This window comes from Apteryx rowi, unplaced genomic scaffold (genome assembly GCF_003343035.1).
Source record: "Apteryx rowi isolate R43461 unplaced genomic scaffold, aptRow1 scaffold_1025, whole genome shotgun sequence".
NCBI lineage: Eukaryota > Metazoa > Chordata > Aves > Apterygiformes > Apterygidae > Apteryx > Apteryx rowi.
The window spans coordinates 48,123-72,431 of record NW_020447226.1 but is presented as its reverse complement, the minus strand read 5'-3'; the positions used below and the strand labels follow the sequence as shown (position 1 = coordinate 72,431).

The window sequence follows — 24,309 nt, the reverse complement described above, 5'->3', positions numbered from 1 at the left end:
AACCTCATCTGTGCTGCAGTGAATGTTACACTGCTGCTGTGAAGCTGGTTCAAAGTGAAGTTTGACATGAGCATGAGGCTCCCCATGTCATTTAATACTTCTGCAGACTTCTGGCCTTCATACAAGGACAGCTGAATGGTGAGTATGGCACCCCCTTTTCCCAGAAAGCCAGTGCATTTGAAATGTTCCCTTGCCACTGTGCTTTCTCCTAAGCCGGGGAGTGACCTTGGATCGGGACTCTCTTGGCTGGTTCCCTGAGGACTTTCTCCTAGTTGGGCTCCCCTAGACCATGTCCAAGGTAAATAAAGGTTTTTGAAGTTTGAACTTGCGACATTTCCTGCAGTCTCAAAGTATCAGCTTTCAGTCTACTGAGAAGCCACTGGACATCAGCTCCCCTGATGCCATTTGCAAGGGATTTTCTTCTCACAGCTGAGTGCAACTGGAAAATGAGGCAGGGAATAGCAGAGAGAGTAACTAAACCACTCCACCATGGCAGGAATGCCTGGAATATGCATTATGGCATTTAGCTCTGGTCTGGCCTTTTACAATTTATTGATAGACATTGCCAGAGAATTCAGCCAGGATGGGCCAGGAGACATGATGCCCATGGTCCCTGGCTGGCTCAAGGGCCAGCTTATCAGTARGAAAGAGGCACAGTGGATGGACAGCTGATATTACAGGAGCCACCTTCCCAAACTGTCTCTCAAGTTGAGGTGAGTATCGTGCATTGTCCTAGGGCAGCAGGCCAAAGAAGGCATGCATGGCAGCTGGATCTTCTGTGGCTACACCTCAAATTCCATGTGTAGTGGCTTTGGGATCTTCCCCCCCCCCCCCCCATCATTCCTGAAGTGATGTGCAGCTCTATTAGCCCCTCCCTTGTACAGCACCTCTTATGCCTACAGTGAATTTGGCCCTCTGTTACTCCTTCCTTCCCTTCTCCTATCCTGTCAGCAGGGAGAAACTGGATGTGGTGTCACTGAATGTGATGGAACAATTGATGCCAGACTTGAAGCAAAAAGTGGAGGAGGTGAACATCTTCATAGGCCTGTTCTTTAATGCATGGCTCTCTTAGGAAGAAAGAATGTGGTAAGAACAGGAAGAGGGTGGGCACAGAATGGTTTTAAATTTACACTCTCTGCAGGGATCTCACTGAGAGGCAGTGCTGGGAAAGGCTGCTTGAATTTAAAGAGGAACTACTGGCTAATACATGGATTTCACCAGCCTGTGCTTTCCTCCACCTGTCTTTCCACACCTATCCTTTGCAACAAATCCCAGTCACCATCATGAGCCCATTCTGTGTGCAGACAGTCAAACCTGGGCTCATCACACCAAAACTGCAGGAGAATGTTTCCAGTACCAATCCAAGCTCTAGAGAATCAGCACACACAGATTTAAGCTCTGTCTCTGCTCTAAAAATAGCCTCTCCTGAGGCTGCACAAAATTCCCCCTACTATCTAATTCTGCAGAAGCCTCCCTCAAAGCATCTGGCAGATAAGTGCTAAGCCACAGTGCACACTTCCCACTCCTTTGTCCCTATAGACCTGCCATTGCAGGCACAGCTGCCAGCTGTAAGCTTTGCACCCCACATTTTTAATTCCACAGGTCCTCTCCAGCACCTCCCTAGCCTTGACCTTGTTGTGTCAGCTCCCTGATGCCAAAGTCACTTGTCTCTAGCTGAACTCTTTTGGGTTGGGGGTTTTCTTGGGTTTTCAGTTTTTTTGTTGTTTTGGTCTGGGGTTTGTTTTTTGTTTGTTTGTTTGTGAAGACTGGATCAGAGGCAAGAGAACAACAAACAAGCCAACACTGGTACATCTCAGACAATTAAACAAGGAAAAAACACCCCCCCACACACACACATATCCAGGCAAAAGCAAAATGAGCACATCCACAGGAAAAGAGGACAGCGCAACAGCAGACTTCACAGATAACTGAGTTGCACGCAACAGTAGCGAACTCACTTGGACAGAGGAATGAGACACCACAAAGTCAGACATTGGTAAGGCTCACACCTCAAGAGGAGTCAGCTGAGGGGATGGGATGGGGACAAGAGTGCTGACCTCAGGCCAAGAGAGAGCAGTACTGCTTGGGGCTATACCTTGCTGATACCAGGATCTTGCAATATTCAAAACACAGTTGCCTCTTTTACCTCCTGCTTCTCTTGTGGGGACTTGCCATCTTGTCTTGTTTCCTCCCTAAAGAGGAAACAGTTGGCTGTTGGGGACAACAGTCCTTCTTCACACAGCACCAGGGTTAAATGGTGCATAGGACTAGGGCTGCTCCTGTGCAGTGGGTTCTTACCACTGCAGCCTTATTCAGCATGAAATGTTCTCCAGTCCCAGCAGTGGGCCATATTCTGATCCCTGTTACATAGGATCAAATCTACAGTAGCTTCCTGGACTCAGAGAAAAAGGAGGCAACAATCTGACCTTGTGTCTCTATTATGCTGGCTCTTGAAATCACCCTTGAACAGAAGATGCACCAAATCTCTTGGATCAGAAATAGAGCCTGGCCTTACTGCATGGGAAGGAATTTTTGACCATTGTCTATTAAAGATGAGAACCAAAGGTCTAGTCAGTTCCCCAGTTCCATTGATTTAGTGTGTCCTGGGACAAACCCTGCACTATGAGGGTACTTCTGGTCTCCATGGATTTGAGACTAGAGAATCACTCCCAGTAAATTTAATTGCACTGAGCTCATAATTGGTTTTATTTTTTGACTAAGTGTAAGCAAGAGACAGGCTCACAGAATTATAGCTGCAGACACAGCTGATCAAAAAAAATCCTTTTGCTTAAACCATGGGAATATGCACCATGAAGGATTTTTTTCTTCTCTTTCTTCCAGATCCTCATATCCTTTTCCTGAAATTCTGGTGTGGATCAAACTTGATCAGTGTGAGCCATCATTTCACTCTTTTACAATTGTAAGTTTAACATCTAATGATATTTCAGGTAAGGTCAGTTGCTAGAGCAGGGCAGAGCCAGACTTTCAATTCAGTCTGAGTTTAGATCGCTGCCTTAATTCTCTCCTGTGAGAGGCACGAAGTGGAAAGACTATTTAAAGTGCATTTTTTTCCCACAGCTGATTCCAAGGACTCAGTATTTGCCCTTAGCATGATGGAATTTTCTCCCCTGCAAAAAGTTGTCCCATCTTCAACTCAGAGCTGAAGACACGTCCATGACATGTACCTGTTTTATAAAGCAGCACCTATTCTTCTCTGTCAGCTAAGCATGTGCCATCACACGAAGGCAAATGCAACAGATCTTTATCTGGCACTGAATAAGTAGCACTCCACTGAAGTGAGTGTCTTATGCCAGTTGAGGATGAGTCCATATGATCAAATGCACAAAGCTCCTGCAGTGAGGGAGGCTGCAAAGCCTTGTGTCTTGGAAAAGACCTGCTAAAAGAAAAGTCATTCTTTAGATGCTAAAAGCTGGTTGCAGACAGTACAACCAGAGGAAGCCCTGAATGACAGACATTGAAGCAGACAGACACAAGTATAGACTGAGCAATTATTTAGACCCAGACAGAAACTTAGACTCCAAGTCAAGAGGCACTATGGAATAGCAAAGATAGGCATGGCAAAGAACAGGTATGCTTGTCAGMTTTGGGGATTGTATATAACTGAACTGATCCTAGGCATAGGAAACAAATAATGAAAAGCAAGACAGAAGCTGGGGAAGGGAGGAAAGGGGGGGGGGCAAGGTGTTATGGTGTCCTTTTCCCTACACAGACATTGCAATCAAACAATAGGAGGCTATTGACAGAGTCAAGGGATTTGCAGAAGAAAATAGTCCATTTCTGGTAACATTCATCATTTGTTTGGTTTGGATGTTTTTCTCATTTAAACACAAGCCCACTCAACACAAAATGAGGAACAAAGGAGAAATTTGAGGGCTAACCCCTTAAATTCTTGGGGCTAGATTCTCCCTCCCTTACTCTTCTCTGAATAAAAATCTCTCTCTTCCCACTGCAACCGGCAGGGCTACTGCTGCCCACCATGTGCCACAGCAATGTGACTTGGGCATATTTGTTGCATTTCCCCAGCAGAACAGGACTGCTATAGGGATCAGATACCACTGCCCAGATTGGTCAGAGGCACAAGGGCTTCATCAAGCAGTCCTCCTTCAGGCAACTCTGACAAGAAGTTAAGGACATCTCTGGATGTGGAGGTTGATTTCAAGACACTTTACGGCTACATTGAAACCTGCACCTAAGCTGCAACCATGGGAAACCAAGGCTAAACCATGTTAGAGCATCCCCATATTTCAATTCAACCCATTATTGGAACATTTGACTCTGGAGGTGAGTTTGACTTCAGGCCCACAGTCTCTCTGTGTCCCTCAAGCCAAGCTCAGCTGGCTGCTAAGGTGCTCTTTGAGCTCAGAGAAGTAATACAAGGAGAGAGGTAACTGTTGAAGTGAAGGAAGCATGAGACCTTCTCATTGAGCTGCCAGTGCTTCTGGGGAGGTATTAGCCAGGGCCTCAGGCTCACCGTCTAAGAAGGGGAAAAGCAGTTCCTTTCCTCCCAAGGGGAGGTGTAGGCAGTGTTTGTGCAGCAAAGGGATATGGTCAGGGTACAAGTCAGATCTAACCCCTCTTGATTCAGCGTGCTTCTCCCTATACATCAGGAGCAACCACACTGAAGCTAAAGGATCAGATCATCCTCTTTAGTATTAGTGAAGAATAGCAGAGTGAGGTACCACCAACATAAAAGTGGTGTAAACCAGGCAGCACCAGCCCTGGTAAATGGGCTGATACCTTGTGGTACAATAGTACCCCTGGTACTGAGATTTGTTCATTCACTTAAGGCAGGTTTCAGTGTATAGCAATGCAAAGAACAAATCAATTATTTATTTCCAGGACTTCCTTCCCCCACTGCAGCTCCCAAAAACACAGACCAAATCAAAAAGGATACTGTGCTTTCACAACTAGCTGACAGGAGCCCCCATCCAAACCTCTAACTGGTCAAGCCATCCTAACAATGGAGGGAACAGAGCAGAGCAAAATCAGACCAAGGGACCAAAGAAATGGGGGACTTCTAGCTCTCAGGTGAGGAACACTACATCTTCTGCACGTGGTCCCACCTCTGCACCCTTGGTCAACACTCCCAGAAAGTAGCTGGATGTGCAGGACAGCCATGAATGCCACGAAAAAGGGTTTGAAAGTATAATTCAAATCTCTCTTCTCTTTTTTGTTTTTTTTTTTTGTTCGTTTGTTTGCTTTTTACATATATACACAAGTCTGACAATAAAATGTGGAACACAGTGCAATGTCTTGGCTGCGTAGTATCCAGGATTGGCTTAGTTGTGCATCATGGTGTGCCACAGGGACACACAGGATGGATAAATAAAATTATGTCCTCCACTGGCTTCCACAGAGGAGCAAACTCACAGCTGTTCCCGTGGAAGAAGAGCAAAGTCCTTTTTAAAATCTCACTGTAGTCTCTGGAGGGGAAGGCATTCCTCAGAGGTGCCGGGGGCTAGGGTGCCCATTATGGTACAGCTTCTGTTTGATGTGCACCATGTTCCCAGTCGCCTCCTCGTACTGCCTGTGGTGACGTTTCCTGAACTCCTTTAAGTTACAAAATTTTGGAATCCAAGACCAGGAATTGTCTGGAAGGCAGAAAGGAGATGCACAATGAAATATGACAGGAATGGTGAGACCCATGTTCTGCTGCCTTGTCTACCCTCTTTCTTGGCCTGCCCTGTGGACATCAGGCACTTGTTATGGCCTTGGCAAGGCACAGGGGCTGTCTGCATATAGGTAAGTTCAGCCTTGAGGCTTTTCTTCAGGCCATACTTGTTTGCCAGCTAAACTTCATGCTTTGATTATAGCCAGAGCACTGCCCTCTCCTCTCCCAGTCATGAAATATCTTGTGTCCTGAGCACGACCAGCAGGTACCTGACACTCAGAAATGACCCTGAGCAGGCAGCACACCACACCTTGCTAGTGCCTGACATAGGGGCAGCTTTTTTAGAGAGGCACAGGCACAGACGGGCTGCACTGTCCCATTGTGGCAGAGGAGGGGTGGAGTTAGAGAAGGCAAACTCCAACTTGCTATTTCTGGTCTGAAACAAACTCTTTTTGTGGCCTCTGAAGAGTCATATCCTCCATCCCTCCTTGTGCCTCACTTCCTCTCTGAATGTCTGGTTATAGTTTGGGCAAGACTCAGCAAAGACAGCAATCTCTTTCTAATCTCTGGCTAGCAGGGAGCTGCTCTGGGGACCAAGCTGCCAGGGAAGCAGCCATACACTGCTGCCACATACATATCATCCCTGTTCAGCAAGGACCTCTCTTCAGTACTTCTGTTCACCGGGTATGCTGGCTTCAGCCTAATCCTGCCCTGAATTGTCCAGCTCTGCCAAGGCAGGGAGCCTTGCTGTCTCAGTCACATTGGGCTTCCGCCTTCGTGCATCCCTGCCCCTCACAGCCTCCCGTCCTTAGTCACTCTTTCCTATATAGCAGTCCTGGCTCCCTTCTTCTTTCTGTCTTCTAAAACACTGGACAATCCCACCCAATGTCAGTACAGCCACTTGTTGCCCTACAGCCAGTGCAGGCTGAGCAGCATCACTTTTTTTACCCAATATTTCAGCTTTGAGCCCATGAACCTTTCCCTGTAACAATGTTTCAGCTGCCATTGAATCTCACAAGAGCTTTGGGTTGTTCCACTCAGAAATTCACACTGTCCCACCCCACAAAGGAGAATTAGAAACTCCTAAAGAACAATAGCTGGCACAAAGTTGAACTACGGCAACTGGCATGAGGTGGTATGTGACTGCTCTGATCAGCACTACAGCAACTATTAGACACAATCAGATGTAGCCAAATTGCTATAGAAAATAAAAGATTWCAGTACTGCAGTGAAACAAGCTCATTACAGAAAACTCTTCCATCAGGAAGGAGCTATAGGTTATTCTAACAGACCAAAATTGAAGCTGACCAGGACACAGTGTCACACAGAGTCACTGCTAAGTCATACTTGTGCATTTCAGAGAGAGTTCTATACTCTGTGCCAGTGTTGTATTTAATAATATCCCTGCCCCTCATAGCTACCCCCTACCATAGCCACAAGCAACATTTTACTCATTCAGCAGAGATACATCCTTTCTGCCCATTCCCTTTAAAACGGCTAGACTTGCATAATTGAGTTGAATGCAAAAAAAAAAAAAAAAAAAAAAATCAACATCAATTACTTTGCTCTAAATTCCCAAGTGATGGTTCAGCCTGTCCTTAGTGAAATGTGATGACAATCTCAGCATAGCACCCAAGTGCACTGTTTCTCTTTAAGCAGAACAATTCCAGGCATGTAAGAACCTCTACTGGAGAGTGATATAATGATGTCCCACTGCACAACATACTTGGGAAACCTCACCCACAGATTACAAGAGGAGGGTTTCCAAGGTCTCTTCCACAACACAGTTAGCTGGCAGACAAGAACAGTACAAATGCACAGCTGCAGAYAAACCAATATAGTTTACAATCAGAGAGTTCCTGTGTGACTGGTGCAAAGGTATAATGCTACTAAGATTGCACAAGAGAATGTGTCAGGCAAAGGGCGGGGGGGTGTCAAGCCTTCTGCAATATGGGGTTACACTTCCAAAGGGATAGCTAAGGGCAGAAAACTGAGTGCAAAGTAACATTGCATTCATTTTCTGAAAAGATGTATCTGTGCAGTGTGTTGCACGATTGGTCAGCCCCTTCTTAAAGCTTTAGAACATGCGCACACAGGAAGAAAAGAAGGAATGAAAGAAAAAGATAGTTCAGCTTAAATACTAAATGAATATCACTAGAACTATCCTTAACTACTAAAAAAATTCTGTGCAGCACCTGTTTATAAGAAGGTAGGCCAGTTGACTTTACCCTCTCTGTAGCTCTCAGCTCCATAACAAAAGTCATCAGCTCTGAAGAATGATATTGTTGCACTCTCATCTCCCCCAAGGAGAGCTCTGGCCAGCCCTGCTGACTTTGTGAGCACTGATGAGATCACAGCCACAGGTGATCTGATCAAAAGCAGGTGTCATGGCCTCAAGATTGGCTCAGTACCTTAGATCTCACTAGAAACACTGACAATTAGCCTTCTGCTTGGGAAATGAAAGCAACACAGCCTCAAGAGAGTCTTGACTCAGACACTGCTCAAGCAGGCTGCTGGGGATTTGGGAAGACTAATGAGAAATTAATGTCATTTTGATCTAAGTTTTTAGAAAGAGTTAGTCCGCTTCCCTAATTAGTTTTTTTTATAGGTTCACAGATAAATCTTGTTCTTGCTCAATCTCTTTTTCCTCTTTTTAAATCTGAGTTGTAATTTAGCAGACATCATCAGCTGGAGTTTAGAGAGAGTGTGATTTACAAGGACACTGATTACGGGACAGGATTTCAAGTCTTTCACAATTTTTAGTAGTTTTTCTTTTTTTTCCCTCCAACAATGAAAGCCCATGGGATATCTGTGCTAAGAGGGCAAAAAGGGGCAGAGAGGGTCCCTGAAGGAACTTGTGCTGTTCATTCTCAGGATATTAGTTCAGGATGCTAAGCTAATTGGTCCAAAGACTAGCTGCAGTGTACTAACTACTATGGCTAACACTTTTCCCTGAGGTGTGAGGCACACATCATTGCTGAGAAAAAAATGACGCATCTGGAACAGCAATGAGGATGGGGAAACCTCAGTTCATATGCCCCTGACACAACATGGAGGTGGCTGTCAGTGTCATCACATTGTCACTAGTTTACACAAATCATATGAAGCTCCACTGCATAGGCATGTGCCTGGCTGCAAATTATATGCACAGAAAAACCCAAATTTCAGGCAAGCTTTGTCTGACCTGAAAATATTCTTTTCACAAGTGCAGGCATGCAACCACCACCTGCCAGTCTACCTTTGTGTGAATGTGCCACTTTCTGTCAAACACTTCTTTGCACCAACACATACTTTTCACTTTCCAAAGCAGAGCCCTCAAGGCTAAGATCCTCAGCTAGATATTTCCAGGTAAACATTCCTGTTTGTATAGAGAAGGTTGGGATTTGGCTGATCAGGCCTGTGCCAAATCCACGCAGCATAAACAAACAGGAACAAACTCTGTAAGACTGGTGACCTCCTCCCTCTCCGTGAGCCTCAAAAGACAGGCCAAGGGATTGAGGAGAGGGAAGGGGGGCCTGTGAGGCTGCACTTACCATACCGTCGGCTAGTTCTCCAGGCTCGCACTGCATAATGGAGAACCCCATCCATCCATACCAGAAACCAGCTTATACAAAAGCCCAGCAAAAGTCCCAGCATCAGATCAATCTCTTGCTTGGTTACATTGTCAGTCACAAAGTAATTCTCCGAGGAATCCACCACTGACTGATCCCCATCATACGGAATAACATAATGGACATGATGCCTGTTGCAGGGAACAGAAACAGGGAAAAGCATCAGTGGAGAAGAGCAGAAAATGTTTTCCATCCAGCACCTGCTCTTGTGGCCAAGGGCTAGATTAACACATTCCTTTGAGAGTCTATCAACATTCCTGGGAACAGAAATGCTGCCTTGGCTTTTCTTGCTTAATGTCAGCAGAGTAATTGGCAGAGAGAGGTAGCAAAGTCCAGAAACATGAACCCATGCTTGGGAAACAGGAACTCATGTTGCATTCCTGACACAGGCTCTCTGTGCCTAAGTTCATCATCTGTAAAATGGAAGATAATATTAAGGGCAGCATGAGGATGGAGTGGTCATTCCCCAGGGATGGAAAGCGCACCACCATGTTCATGCCAGCAGGCCGAGGTCAGTAATGCTTTACTTTTGTAAGTACTTGCAGTCTCAGAATGTAGCTGTGTAGCCCTGCAAATGCAATCACAAAACACTGACTCATAGAAGTAAGAAAAGTCCTCTGCTGTGCAGTACTGTCAGTGCTAACAGCTTCATGGCATTTCTCTGGAGACGTGCTGTTTCACTTTATGTCCCTTCTCCCAGAGTCAGTTGAGACTCATATCTTTTACATATTAAAGCAAAGCATGTTTACAGCCATGGAGGGAGTATTGGAAAGCATGCCCTGAATTTATCCTCAGACAGCAGATGGCTAAGACCCTGCAGTGTATCACTTCTGGAAAAGTCATGCAAGCTCTAAGACCATCTCAAACTTTCTTACAGTCTGACTGAGTTGGTTTAGGATGCAGGGTCTCCCACACTCTACTCAAGGAACAGGCAACAATTAATGCCTGTAGTCACATAGCAAGACATCTCCCTCAGCACAGGAGCAGCCAGCAAGTCACCCCTAATGCCACAGTGGGCTGAACCCTGGTTACCTGAATCCCACAGCTCCCTCCTGCAGCACTCAGGATAAGGAAGGTCTCCCAGCATAACCCTGCTGGGTGCAAGAGGTGCCAGCATCCTGCAGCCTGCCTCCCATCTCATCCCACCATTCAGCACTTGTTGGGGACATGGCCAGAGACCTGGCTTGACCTTGGACTGTAGTCAGTCTCCAAAGAAGAGTGACCAACTTAATGCTGTCCCATCCTCCCCCACCTCCAAACAGCACAGCATAGAAGCCCAGCAGATGCCCTGCCTGTCAACAAAGTGGTATACAGCAGATAGGGCTGTGCCACAGGCTGTGAGTATCCTTAGGGGGAAAGCAGTGGGCAGAGAGACTGCCATCTCTCTCAGGGACTCTGATAGGTAAGTCCCTGTGCCTTATGCCAGAGCAGAGAAGGGTGTGTGGCTTCATTTGTGCAATGAGATGACAGACAGCAAGCTTGGGATGGTGCTGGACTGTTTCAGAGACCCTGATAGCTTGGGAAAAGCAGGAAAATGGCAGGGGTGGGATGACAGAACTGGAGAGTAGAAGAAATAAGACAGGTCTGTGGGCACTGAATGGGAGAGGACCAGCTGTGACAGGTGAGGTAAGCAGATGAGATAGGAGGATCTCAGAAGACTGAGGACATAGGACATGAAGGGAAGCTGGAAGCAAGATGCCCTGGAGCCCCTGAATCTGCTTTACACTGCTTTGGGCATTCCCTGAGTCCAGCCAGCGACCATGAAGCTGCCCTGACCCAATGCTTAGCCACCCTTCCTCTTTCCATTTCCTGGTTTAGAGGCGCTGCCTGGCTTAGAGCAAGCGCTGCTAGGGCAGGTGCTGTCACTGCTACTGGGAAGCCCAGAGACTGACAGTCAACTGTGACTAGGAGTGCTCAGCAGCCCCACGTGCCTGCCAGCGCTGCTAAGGCTGCAGAAGGCCTCTGCAGCAGGCCTGGTACAGCAACACAGATTCATCATTAGTGCTCCCAACTCGGTGCAACTGGGGCTAAGGCGCAGGTGCACAGGCTCCTCCCAGCATCACCCACTGCCACCACTGCCAGCATCAACTGAACTCACCTTCCTCCTGCATCGATGGCCCAAGCCCAGCTCTCATATGAAGGAGGGGAGGCAATCTCTGGAGGCCTCTGAATATGCATGAGGTGCAGGTTGCTCAATAATCATGCCTGAGAAGTGTCCAAATATTTACACAAACAAACTGCCACTCAGAGGAACCTGCTGAAAACAGCCCTAATCTCAGCAACAACTTAATGGAGGCCACCTGCACCAGAGRCACTAGCTCCCAGCAGAGCAAGGCATGTGGGGCTGGGGTACTATCTGGTGCCAGGGCATGTGGGAGTGTAGAAGGCTGCATGGATGGGAAGCCCAGCTAGTCATACTCCCACTGTCTAGCACTTGTTCTTTGTACTTTGTGCTTTGAATGTACTTTGCACTCAGCAAAGGCCCCAGTACTAGGGACCAGCCTGGGGCAGCAGTAGAGAGGAGATGCATCCAGGCCAGCTCTGATGGCAGCTCAAGCTGGCCTCAGATGATGAGGACAGGCCCTGCTCATGCATCCTCTTGCTGGTTGGTTTGCAGCCAGAGACTCTCCCTCACAAGCAAGGGAAGAGCTGGGGAGCAGAGGCAGTGTGGGGGATCCCAAAAACAGAGACCCATTCATGAATGGTAGGGATCTCATTTATTTCATTAATGCATCCAAGCAGCTTTGCAGAAGGGGAAAGGCAAGACTTGCACATACTTCCCATGAACCATACTATCCCAGTCACCACTTGGAAGGTCATTGACTTACTCTCTTTCACTTCTTGCAGCACAGGAACAGCACTGAGGGCTGAGTCCACAAACACCTCCGGAAACCTAGACTCCCTGACACAATCAGCAACTTGGGTGTCTCAAAAGGTGCTGGCCTGTATCTCCTCCATATTATTATGTCATGATCCACAGGGCTATCCAAAGCCTCCCCATGSAGAGCATCACTAACACACAGCCACCTCTGGGGTAGAGAGAGGCAAAAATCTCCCCAGATTCATCAAGTACAGACCTTTTCCTGCAGAAGGAACTGCAGACTTCTCTCCACACATAAGGTGCTTTTCATGTAGGATTTCAGCCTGGTACTGGAAGAGAGTGCTGGAGTACACTGCTCCCACTGACAAACTTCCCCCAAGACTCAGGAGCAGGGATGTGCCTGCAGCACTCACGTATCTGCACGCACACACACGCAGAACACACACATGCAGCATGGCCAGCACTGCAGTACTGTGGGACATGGCACTCCCCTCAGCTGTTCTACAAGAGTTTTTTTCCTACCACACACCCTTCTTTCTTCACAGCTCCTGTTCTCTGCTTGCAGGACATTGAGGGAAGGAACACAGTCACCTCTTTCCTGTCCCTATCCCTCCCTTCACAGCACACTGTCCCAGCAGTGTGCTGACCCTGCATACTGCAGTGGAAGTTTCTCCAGTTCTCCAAGTTTCCTCTGGTCATCACTGGGCTGAACTGCACCTTGGGGGCAGCAGTCAGGGTCTGACACGTCTTTTGTGTTTTCCCCTCTCTCTTCCTGGGCAGGGGACTCCCTCCCCAAAGCCCAAAGATTTCAGAGGCCACACTCAAAGGATAATCTTCTATGGCTCCCCTGTAACCTCCACTGCACAAGGAGTCCAGATTATCTAAATCTAGAGATCAGGGATAGGGTTGGGCAGACAAACAGACAGCATAGCCAGCTCTGGGGTGGAACTGAAGTTGGCAACAACTGTTTTCAACACAGCCTCTCTAATGTGACCACACCAACATCTGAACATGCCTGTGAGCCATAAGGCACATCCCAGAGACAAAGTAGAGAAGTCACTCTAGGAAACCATGGCTGGCTGACCCTCTCTTACTGTTCAGTTGTGGTCTGGGACTGAACACACAGAATGTCCACTGGCTCCCTGCCTCCCATAAGGAAGGATTCAGACCTCACAGTATCCCTTCTGCCTGTACAGCCTGAAGTGCTGTGGGACAGCCCTGCCCCAGGAGCAGGAGGGAAGGAATCAGTCCTGTTGTATGCTGAGCCAGCAAGAAGCCAGAGGAAATTCGACAGGGAGCAGAAACTTTGACCTGTCCAGATTTGGCAACTTCATTTTCCAAGTGTCAGAAATCAAAGCTGGACTCCAGGTGCAAATTTCCCTTAAAGGAAAAGCTACCTGTCACCAAAGCTCCTGAGAAAGTACTTGAGGCCCTGCACTGCCGTCTTCCAGGCAGTTTTCAGGAACTCTTGAGTTACCAGAGCAGTGGAGATGCCAGTGCTGGGTCTCTGCTGTGCAGTTTTCTGGGAAGGATTTAGCAAGGCTCAGAGAAGATGAACTTTTCCTGCTAGTGCATGGGTTGGGAGATCTGAGCTGCAGGGATTTTTGTGCTTTGTTTTGTTTAAACAGGATTGAGTGGTGCTACTGAAATGGAGTGGAGAACAGGGACAGGTCCATGTCATCCCCCCCAAGAAGTTTTCTGTTGCAGTTCAAATCCTTTGTGATGTTACAGGAGTGATTCAGAGGCACTGGCACATCAGCACAGCAAGTTATTAATAGAGCACAAAGGTCCAGGGTCCCCACTGCATGTCAAGGGAATTGGAAACTGGAACATGGCCTGGATGGCTCTGGGGGCTGGATCCAGTGAGGGAACATGTCACCTCTAAGCTGAGCAGAATGGGAATGCTGCAAGCCACCACCAGCTCCACGCCAGTGCTGTCTCTTCCTCTGGGCTGGGCTGATGAGGGCCACCGCATGAATAGCCATGGACCAGCCCTTGCTTGGAGCCTGCCTGGCTGCCCTCAGCCGTTGYGGATGGTACCTCAGTGTCAGATGCTCCAGTGACAGGAGAAAGCAAGAAGTTGGTCCGAGTCAGGCAGGCAGATCCCACAGTCAAACTGTTCCTAGGACACAACACTAATGTGAAATAGCCACTGTACAACAACCCCCACCAGTCCAAGCATTTCAGGGGAGGAGGCCCTAATTGGGGACATCAGCTACGCAACTGCCCCTTTTCTGCATGCTGGACTGGCAGTGGAAGCTGAGGAGCTCTAGAGAAGTTCATGCCCTTGGGAAGAGATGAAAATCTCCTTCAGGCTTTGCACCATCTCACCCAGCAGTCAGAGGACTGATATGGGTATGAAGCCTCTAGGGCTCAGCCACAGACCCACCATATGCCATGACAGAGACAAGCATGAAGCCCACAGAATCTCCCTGTAACAAAGAAACAGCTTAGCCTCACGTGCCACCAGTCAGACGGAGGAAAGGGGTTCATATTCTAGGGTCCCAAAGGCAGTATGCTGTCCCTCTTGAGGAGTGGTACCACACAAGTTACACACCTTGTGACTCCTGTGCCCTGCAAGTAAATCTCACAGGTCGCAGTGGACCCTGGCACTTCCAGGCTTTGGGGCTGTTTCTATAGGTGGGGTGGAAAGAGCCATGTCCAGAGCAAATTAATATTTACATTGCTAGAGCAGAACCCAAACAGCACCCTCAGCTGTGAGAGCTGTGACAGATCATGTGGGGTCTTTAAGGGCTAACACTATYTCCTGCCCATGTTTCTTTTCAAGAAAAAGATGTGTCAAGAAAACAAGCTGAGGACCAATTCCCGGGCAGTTCAAAACTGGTATCAGTTGTCACAACAGATCCAGGCCAAACTATTCCTATTATGTCAATCATATCCTACCTCCCTCCATCTACCCTTCACTTTCAGCCATACACAAAAGCTCTCATGTGGCACTGGGGGTGTTAAACCATTGCTATGTCTCACCCCAGATGTTGCAGAGCTCCCACAGGAGGTAGATGTAATTGTAGAAAGAGAGATGTAACCACACTTCAGGCCAGAAACACCCTCCAAAGCAGGAAAGTCTGGTGATTGCCAGCAACTCCTCTCCCGAAACAAGTCAAAGACCAGATTTGCTCATCCCTCCCCGGAAAGACAGCCCTGGCTCAGGTGAGAAACTGAAGCTGCTGGATAAGGGAGCACAGAGTTCATGCCTGTGCACATGTGCTTGAGCCCTAGCATCCCTTCCCCCTTTCCCAGTCCTGGTGGCAGTACGACAGCTCCACATCCCAATGCAAGAAGCACATGAAATCCCCGGTGTAACCATGCTGGAGCAGAGTCTTGGCCAGTATGCCTGAGAGGTTTCACTACAGAGCTGCCCAAAGCGCTAATGTCCCTTCCAGTGACCTTGCTGTGTGCTGACTGCTGCAGCTGAAGTACAGCACGGGAACCCTTCAGAAAGCACCACTGATCTGTTGATTTAAATGCAATGAACCCATTATTGCCTTTACATTCTCCCCTATCCCGGATCTGCTGGGGATGTCAGCTCAGCTGATGCTCTCTCTTAGCTTGACTCCCTCTTGGGTGGGTTTCAGTCTCTCTCTGTAGCAGACATCACATCTCCCAGGGTCATGTTGCAGCTCTCACAACCTGGCTGGACTGACACATTCCCCAGCCCCAGCTGCAGCAGGATTTGGGGGAACACAGCTTGTCCTGCCTTGCTGGCCACCCCAAGGCACAGCCACCAAGACATGCCCTATACAGAGCTGCAAGCAGAGCTGAAGGGAGGAACAGAGCCTCCCTGTTCTGCATTTCTGTCTGACCTTGCAGACTCTCCCCAAACTTGCCAAACAGCCCAGCTCATCCCAGAGCCATTGCCAGCAAAGCCAGTCTACAGCCAGGTGCGGATGGCACCACTGCACAGGTAAAAACATATTGCCAGGCCCCTTCACACTACAGTGGCTACAAGAGGCCCGAGCAAGACCTGGTGTTCTTCAGCACTAGGCAATGAGCACTCCCAACCTCCCAGAACATTCACACAGGATGTGGGGACAGAGAGTTTAAGTTGAGAGTGGCTGGGAAAGGAGGTAACAGACCAAAAATGCAGTCTCTGTCTACCTCCTGACAGCAGTGCTGCTAGCCTGGGACAAGCGCTGCTCTGCTCCTCCTCTGGGTGAGGAGGGCAGCATTTGGCCCCTTCCAGACAGAGCCCAGTGAGCAGAGCTGTTCCAGCATTTGGTGCCACTGGATAACACTGCTCCAGCACCACTGGCAATCCTCCCTGGACATGTGACCTCAGCATGAGGGCAGGGCAAAGTCCCAGCCAGCAGCCACCTCACACCTTGCCACCCCATACCCAGCCTCTGTCTTGGGGAGTGGATGGGAATTCTAGCCAAAGCACTGCAGGGACTCCACATGCACTGTGTCACTCAGGAGATGCCCTGTGAAGCCTTGTCCCAGGACCTTCCCTCCTGGGTCAGAGCCTGGCAAGAACAGGCAAAGCAAGGCAGAAGCATCCCTCAGACAGAAAGAGCTGGCTCAAGGGTTGGCCAGGCCCCCCGTTCTGCTGCAGGGCATTGACATTCAGGTGGGGCTGAAACTTCTCTCTCCTTTCTAACCCCCTCATGGGGAGACACCTCTGTCTGAGAGGGAAAGGACTTGCCCAAGGTCACCCAGAAGGTCAGTGATGAAGAAAAGAATACAAGCCAGAGCTCCTGAGGTTCCTGCCAGGGAACTTCCAAGCCCACCAGACTTTCTGTTGCGTTCTTGCTCCATGCAGGTGTCACCTGCTCTCCTTAACACACCCTGCCTCTGCGGATTCACTTTGGTGTTTTTTCCTCTGCATGACATCACCCAGCTCCTGATCAGGGATGCTGCCAGCTAGCTGCTACCAGAGAGGACCCTTTATGGGCTGGGACAGAGACATCCAGACTTGGGCAATGCTATGCTTCTGCAGTCCTCCATGGCCATGCTCTCTCCTTGGAGGTAGGACTAGAGGGGCTGGACTGTCTGCAGGCAAACATAATGATTTGGACAGTCTGAATATCTCCACATCTGAGATATAAGGTGCCTAGCTCCCTCAGTGATCTGCTCCAGTAGGAACATTCCTGGACTGACAGTGCAGGACATCAACAGGAGCCAGCAGGAATATAAGTGTGGCTCTCATCCCCTTCTTCCTCCAGCAAGAAGGCAGATGCCAAAAGAGGCACACTTCCATGCACAACTGTGCAGGCCCATTATCAGCACCAGGTGCCAGGGTCAGCCATGTGTCTGCACTGATGTTCTCACTCCATGCACCATCACTACACCAGTTCCCCTTCCCAAGCAAAGGGTAGGACCATGGGCCCTGCTCCTCCCACTGAATAGCACTGCCATCCCACTGCACAGCTGTAGGTGTACTTTGACTGRCCTCAGGTGTTCTGGCAGCTTTCTCCTCCTTGGTTCTGGTGCTGCCAGCAGGGCAGCAGAGCAAGAGAGCACCAGCCCAAACTACCAGAGACACCCCACCTGCAAGAGGGCAATGGGCCAGAGGGCTCTCAAGCCCAGAGCACTTTCCTGCAGCTCCTCAAGGGCAGGGGGAGGCTACGGTGAGAGGAAAGCAACCATGTTGTTACCTGCTCAGCTGTGCTCTCACTCACAGCTCAGAGGACCATCCTGCTCAGCTCTCAGAGCTCCTGCTTCTGTGGCAAAGTCACTGTCCAACCCAGCCTCACTTGAACAGACCAAATGGCTCAGTAGGTGTTGCCACTCAACAGACCACAGACAGGCAGAAGCACTAGTCTTGGCCACCTTTTTCTTTGCACTGGGCTGGAGAGCAGGGCAGCTGCCACATGCTTCGTCAGAAGGCATTACCTCCCAGCACCACACAGCCAGCCAGACACAGGGTCCAATCCACACAGCCACAGGCATTCACAGAAAGCTTTGCATGTCATAGCCCTCATACACCCTCTCTGAGACCTCCCAGAGCAATGAGAGGCCACTACTCCCCTCCCACACCACACACCTGAAAAGCAGCTGCCAGGACCCCAGTATGGCCAGGTCCCCCCTGCCAGAACAAACTGCTACCTTGCTTCTGCCATCAAATGCCAAGGATAGAGCTTCAGCTTCCAATGGCCCGAGTGACTCTGACCCCACGGGGATCTGCAGAGGAAAGCTAGAGCTCAGCCTGAACAGTGTCAAGCATTCAGGGCTCAGCTGCCTCTGAAGATGGGATTGTTTTCATTCCCCAAAAGGCCTGGCCCCAGTGACTGCTCCCAGTCACTGCTAACACACCCTGTGCTTAGAAGCATAGGAAAAATACAAAAGGTAGTCCCCAGCTGCAGGCAATGAGGCCCTTCCCAAGGACAAGGGTTAGTAGGGGGCATTTTAGGAAGAAGTGGGCAGGGTGCCATAAGCTAACACTCTACTCCACTTGTCTCAGCATCTTACTGCTGAGCTCAGACCACCGCAGAGAGGAGAACACACACAGTCCAGCGAAAGAAACAACCTTGTCCACCAGGAGAGATCCCAGTCACAGCCTGCATGCAGCCTGAAGAGCCCTCCCAGGTGACAGCAGAACAGCCTGCCATGGTGGCCACACTCCTGAGTGACACTAATAAGCCCAGAGCCACCAAAATGTTTTCAGAGTCTCAGGTACCTTGTGATTTGGCTCAGAGGGCCACTTGTCAGCCCTCCTCCAGAGACTAACGCTACTGGGACACTCAACATGTCCTATACCCTCCCTCCCCCCTCCCTGGGGAGCACGAGGTATAGAGAGATACAAGGGAGGAGGAAGAGCTGAAAACACTGACAGACCCCCAGCTTACTGCCAAGGGAAAGGAGATACAGGCTGCAGATGCACTAATGACACACATCTGCCTTTGGCCCCCAGCCTACTGCAGTCTGAACCAGAAGCCAAGTGCCTGGCCATCCAGGCCTACCCACTCCTCCAGGAAGGCCACAGGCATTCCAGGCCACTCTAGCACCAAAGAGTGACAAGGACAGCTTTGGGAACCAAAGTCTGGGCTTCTTCCCTAGGGCCTTGCAGGGATGATGTGGAATACAGGGGCTGGGGACACAGAACCACAAAAGCCCCTGGCATGCCTGGTTTCAACTGGCACCAGACACACACACACACACACACACACACACACACACAGAGTCACCCCTTGCTGTCCACAGCCACCACCAGAAAGGCAACAGTTTCCAACCCCTCACATTGACATAAGCTTGGTGCAGATTCTCATTACTTGTGGAGAGCACATTTTGCCATACACTGGATGCCTAAGGCCAGGTAATCACAGCCCAGCCTGGGGGGTTTAGACATGCAAGGCCATTCCAGGGGAAGGGGTCCTCTCTGATACCCTGAGGAGGGACACAGCCAGGATGGGAGAGGAGAAAGAAAACATTTCTGAATGAATTAGCTGGTGTGACTGACACTACAACCTAGGCTAGGACAGGAGGGAAAAATAGGTATCACAACAGCTCAGCCCATTCCCTATCAATCCTCACTTATTCTAGTTCCTCCTTCCCTTCTATTTCTGCAACATTTACTCACTTTCCCCATTCTTCCCTGCAACACTCTAAACTGAAGCCACTTCCCTTCTCCTAGGACTCCCTTCAGTTATTGGCAAATTCGCTTAGTCCTTCATCAGTCCCTGGTACCACTGCTCACAACGTGCTCCAGGATACTTACTTCCCTAGTGCAAACCAGTATTGCTCATGGCCCTGGCAACCCAATCCAGGCTACATGCACTGAAAGTCTGCACTCAGAGCACTTGAACAGCTGACAAAAAAGACAAGGCGCAGTCAAGATCACCCCCTTTTATAAACCAGAGAAATCAAAGCACCAGGTGCTCATGCAACAGGTCACAGCCCAAAGGGAGCATGTGAGGATCACAGACTAACCCTCAGCATGAGACAACACAATGTCCCATAGTACAGGAATGCTTTGTGCAAGCATCTCCTGCAGCAGAGCAGAAACATGTGGAACCCAATGCCCATGCAAAACAAGAGCCAGTTCCCAGGAGTGGTGACCAGTATGCTTTATCTGTTGGAAAGAGCTTTTACATACTTAAGGCAACTGGTGAACTTCCACCTTTTGCCTCCTCTCAGATCCACTTTTGAAGAATTGGAAGTTGCTTTAGGCACTTTCTAAGAAATGATTTGACTATTTCTGGGGAGAGTGCCATGGCTAATTTATCTGCCCCAACAATATCCTGCAGACATGCTAGTTAGAGAACAGAGGAGTGTCCCTGCCATATTCCCAGGCTTGGGCAGAGAGAACATTCTGCCAATGATACCAGTGAGCCCCAACACTGCTCAGTCGTTCTATTAGATGCTAATGTGCATTACCAACAGTCAACCCTCTTTTACCAGCACTGAACACAGCTGTAACAGGCTATACATACATATACATATATGTACATATGTATGTATAGCCTGTTATATATATACACATACAGGTTGAAGAGACAGAGAAAAACTCCCAAACTAGTGAAAAACATCAAGCAGTCTCCAAAAATTACCTAAGAAATTGCCAGTCCCTGCTAAAAAGTCAAAGACATTGTGAAATGCATTACTTGTCCACACTCATCCCAACTGGTCTTAACCCAGAGGTGCCCAAGGAGCCAGGCATTCAAGATCTTCTTGCTAGATCACTCTCTGTCTGGCAGCATTTGGCCCTAGAGGTGCTGCTTGTGCTTCCTTGCTGTTCTGCCATAGGAAGCTGAGGAGGAACTATGGGAAGAAAGGTAATGGTCATCTTCGGTGAAAGAAGCAGAGAGTGGGAGGACAAAGCAGTTCCCCTTCATTAAGTTATGCATACCCCAGCTTCAGCTTAGCTGAGCTTCCACACCAGGGACACCAGATGGATGTGATGCCTGGGAGACAGGATGCAGCTGGCTCCAGAGGTAGCTTGAAGAGGTGTAAAGCTCAATCTAAATGTTGCATGTGGCAGGGGAGGGGTCCTCCAGCATGTCCTTTAGCTGACACCAGCATCATGCTGCTTTACTCTGTGTAGACAAGAAACTCCCTCCACCAGCTAATGGATAATCAGGCACAGCAGGGGAATGAGGCCTCCAGGAGTGCAGGATAAGGATCACTGACAACAATCCCAGAGAGAAGAGAGAAATTCACTTCCCCAGAGTTCAACCCCCAGGCTCCAACTCAGAGAGAGCCAAAGCCCAGTTACAAGCTAAGCACCTCAGTGCTTATGCATGACACAAGAAATGTTACTTAAACAGCCATGGAGAGGGGCAGGTACTTGTCCAGTCATAAACCTGTACTCAGCAAAAGCATCACTCACACCATAAAATCCACCCTGATGCTAAATGCTAAATGCTCCACAACAACACAAACCAGCTACCAAATGTGCCCTGTCCAGCACCATTACAACTCTTGGGAGAAAAGTCATGAAGAATACAAAGCTGGTCAAAGATTACAAAGCCTTAAAGTGACACTCTCCTACAGAACAATACTCCTTCCTGGACACAGAGGGAAGATCCTCTGGGTTCTTCAAGCCTATTCCATTTAAGCTACATGACCACTGACTGCAACACCCAGACCACAAACGCACCAAGAAACAACACAGTCTGGTGACAATAAAGGCAAAATGACAAGCTTTTAAATGAAAGTTACTCACTTTCCAAGGGCTCACAGATGCATATGCACATGCATGAACACAAAGAAAAAATGCACTTCCAGGCCCACAACAAACTCTTCTTCCAGAAAAACAAACAAATCCCTGTGTTCATGCAGAAGCTGCTGAGGCAGGTGAGACACAGCCAGAACGCAAAAATGGTAGTCCAGCCAGCAAGCACCCTGCTGCTGGCCACCACCTCACTGTGCCTTTCCAATGAGATGAGGTGGGAAGGGGATGGGGGGAACAGGTGAGACAGATCTTATGCGGGTAACTTACCTTCCACAGTTGCAGTGACAAACTCGGTCTTCCCCTCTCAGATGCGGTAGGATGTAATTGTGAAATCGGTCCAACAACGCATTCATGTCCATCAAGCAAGCTATTGCCTGTAAGAGCCCACAACCAAGGCATCTGGTCAACTCTGGATGATGGAATAAAACATTGACTCTAGTTTGATTGCCAAAGACTGGAGCAGTCATAAAAAAAAAAAAAATCTTTGGTGTTCAATGATGCGCGCGCACACACACACACACACACACACACACACAAACACACAGAGGTGCACAGGCTAAGGGACAGCAGGGGTGGGGGTGGGGAGGGGAGGGAAATAAGCAAAATCTCTTACCATAACGATAGAGGCGCCCAGGATCATGAAAATCATGGTGTTTGCATTCATGGACATCAATGGGGAATTGCCAGCGGTCGGGTCCGTCCGCCCCCAGCTCGCGGACAGCGAGCGGCAGCCGCGCTATTCCGCAGAGCTCAGCYCGGGGCGCATCGCGCTCGGTGCCCGCACGCTGCGGTGCGGCGGGGGGCGGCGGGGTGGCGGGGCGCCCCCCGCACACACACACGCACTCCCCCGTGCCGGGGATGTCTCAGGCTCCCTCGCCCTGCCCCCCCCTTTTTTTAATAGGACCAATGTGACATGTAAAAAAAAAAAAAAATCCCCTTTCCCCAGCCTCTCCCCGGCTCAGCCGAGGGAGGTGCGCCACGTCTCCGGGAGCCGGCACACACTGACACAAGCACAGCCCTTCATGCAGCAACTGGAAAGCGAGCCAGCCAAAACGGGGGGGAGGGGGGGGAGGAGGAGGCAGGCTGCAAAATCACCCAGTCCGGGGGAGCCTCATTGCATCCTTTTCCCCGACCATCCCCAAAATCACTCCCCCTCCCGATCGGTGCAAAAATGAAATCCTCCCGGCTCCGGGCGGCGGGTCGCCATTGCCAGGCTCTGCGCTTGCAGCCCCCGGCCCAGCCCCTCCCGGGCTCGGGTGGTTCCGCACCGCAGGGCCCCGGCTCTGCACAGGGGAGGGACGCGAGATGCAGCGGGGAGATGCGCCCAGGCAGAGCCGGCCTCCCCCTGCCCACCCCGGGCATTTACCTACGTAGGGAGGCGCTGCTCCGGGAGCGGCTCATTGCGAGCGACAGCAACAGCGACAGCTCTGCAGACCTGCCCTTGCTGGGCTTCCCCCCGCCTCGCAGCCGCACGATTTTCCCAAGCGAAGCCCCGGGAGTGGTGTTTGACCGCATTTTGAGTCCACATCCCACCCCCGCCCCCGCCCTTCCTCCTCTGCCCGGCATCTGCCCTTGTCCTCCTCACATCCAGCCCTGGACCAAGGGTCCGGCCCCATCCCGCAGTCGGGTGCAGCTGCCCCCCGGCACTGTGAAAGGCCCGGAGCAGAGGGCACGGCAGGGAGACATGCTCTTGCTTGATGCTGCCGAGGGAGGTCGGGTGGGGGCACAGCCCGTGGCAGGGGTGAGACATGAACCACCAACTCCCCTGCACCCCTATAGCTTCTCATGCCCCCATGCTGCCTCACCTCCTTCTGCTGGCTGCTTTTTCACTCCGAGAATGATGATCTCTTTTATGAGGAGGTCTTGCCCCAGGTCAGTCCAGTCCATCCTGGACCCAAACACTTATTACCCCATGTCTCTTGGAAGTTGCCTTAACAGGCACCCAAGGAAGGTCGGGGATGGCAGGGCACCAACTCCTTCTTGAAGCATGTTGGCAACAAACTGGGAGTGATTCCCATCTCTGCTGTACAAGTATATCCCTTGGACTTGTCCCTCTAAGAAAAGCTGGGGCAATGCAGATCTAGAAGATCTACAGACTTTTTTGGCAGAAAGAAAATTATCCTGTACATCTTTGTCCAGTCTATCGAACTTGTAATTTAAGGTCCAAGCAAAAGATTGCACTCCAAACTCTCCCATGGTTTTATTCCACCGGGTTATTTGGTCAGTCCAGCTCAGGTCATGCGTAGGTGCTTCTGGGAAAAATAAAAGAAAATAAGTGATGAGGCAACAACTGCATTTTTTAAATGTAAACTGTCCAACCTGGATGAAGAGAGGACATTAGACCTACCATGTAGGAAACCTATGGTAACACACAGCTTGATGGTTACGCTGTATCGACATGCAGTGCTTTCACCTCCAAGTCCTTAGCCTTCCTCAAGGTTAGTTTCACCTTGTTGGGACCCAAGTATCATTTATTTCTGAGGCTTCTCAGGGCCATCAACATAGACTTCGCTTGTTCTGGGTTTTGCATTCTTGCATATTTGTTTTCCTTCTGTTCCTTAGGCCACAATCAGCCTCCTTATGTAATGACTGGTGTTATATAAACTCCATTCTT

At 49.6% G+C, this 24,309-nt stretch overlaps 1 protein-coding gene and 1 long non-coding RNA gene across 6 annotated transcripts; one reads left to right on the top strand and one right to left on the bottom strand.

The window, feature by feature from the left end:
• Positions 1 to 9: 9 nt before the first annotated feature.
• On the top strand, positions 10 to 5,257 carry LOC112965936. Of its 3 annotated transcripts, none has more exons than XR_003253430.1 (3): positions 10 to 1,086; positions 1,766 to 1,996; positions 2,842 to 5,257. It is a non-coding gene; the product is annotated as an uncharacterized LOC112965936 (long non-coding RNA). The 3 variants fall into 3 exon arrangements; XR_003253432.1 differs by having other exon boundaries at positions 10 to 1,996; positions 2,842 to 2,920; positions 3,079 to 5,257; XR_003253431.1 differs by having other exon boundaries at positions 10 to 1,996; positions 2,842 to 4,302; positions 4,861 to 5,257.
• Positions 5,258 to 5,262: 5 nt separating this feature from the next.
• Positions 5,263 to 23,686, bottom strand: TMEM240 (transmembrane protein 240). Of its 3 annotated transcripts, none has more exons than XM_026065471.1 (4): positions 23,501 to 23,686; positions 21,963 to 22,069; positions 9,166 to 9,374; positions 5,263 to 5,612 (listed from the first exon to the last, which is right to left on the bottom strand). In XM_026065471.1, exons 2-4 carry the CDS (start codon positions 22,052 to 22,054, stop codon positions 5,464 to 5,466), a joined length of 450 nt encoding a protein of 149 aa, XP_025921256.1. In that variant the 5' UTR covers positions 22,055 to 22,069; positions 23,501 to 23,686; the 3' UTR covers positions 5,263 to 5,463. The 3 variants fall into 3 exon arrangements, with proteins under 3 accessions (XP_025921256.1, XP_025921247.1, XP_025921239.1); XM_026065462.1 differs by lacking the exon at positions 23,501 to 23,686 and adding an exon at positions 22,309 to 22,423; XM_026065454.1 differs by lacking the exon at positions 23,501 to 23,686 and having other exon boundaries at positions 21,963 to 22,162.
• Between the last annotated feature and the right edge of the window lie 623 nt (positions 23,687 to 24,309).

Bases quoted from the DNA above. Each gene is read 5' to 3' on its own strand.
- TMEM240 (XM_026065454.1), bottom strand. From the start codon at position 22,162: ATGACTGCTCCAGTCTTTGGCAATCAAACTAGAGTCAATGTTTTATTC. The intron at 9,375-21,962 runs GTAAGTTACCCG...TCCCTGCAACAG, and splicing joins TGTCACTGCAACTGTGGAAG to GCATCATGTCCATTATGTTA. The intron at 5,613-9,165 runs GTAAGTGCAGCC...TCTGCCTTCCAG, and splicing joins GAGAACTAGCCGACGGTATG to ACAATTCCTGGTCTTGGATT.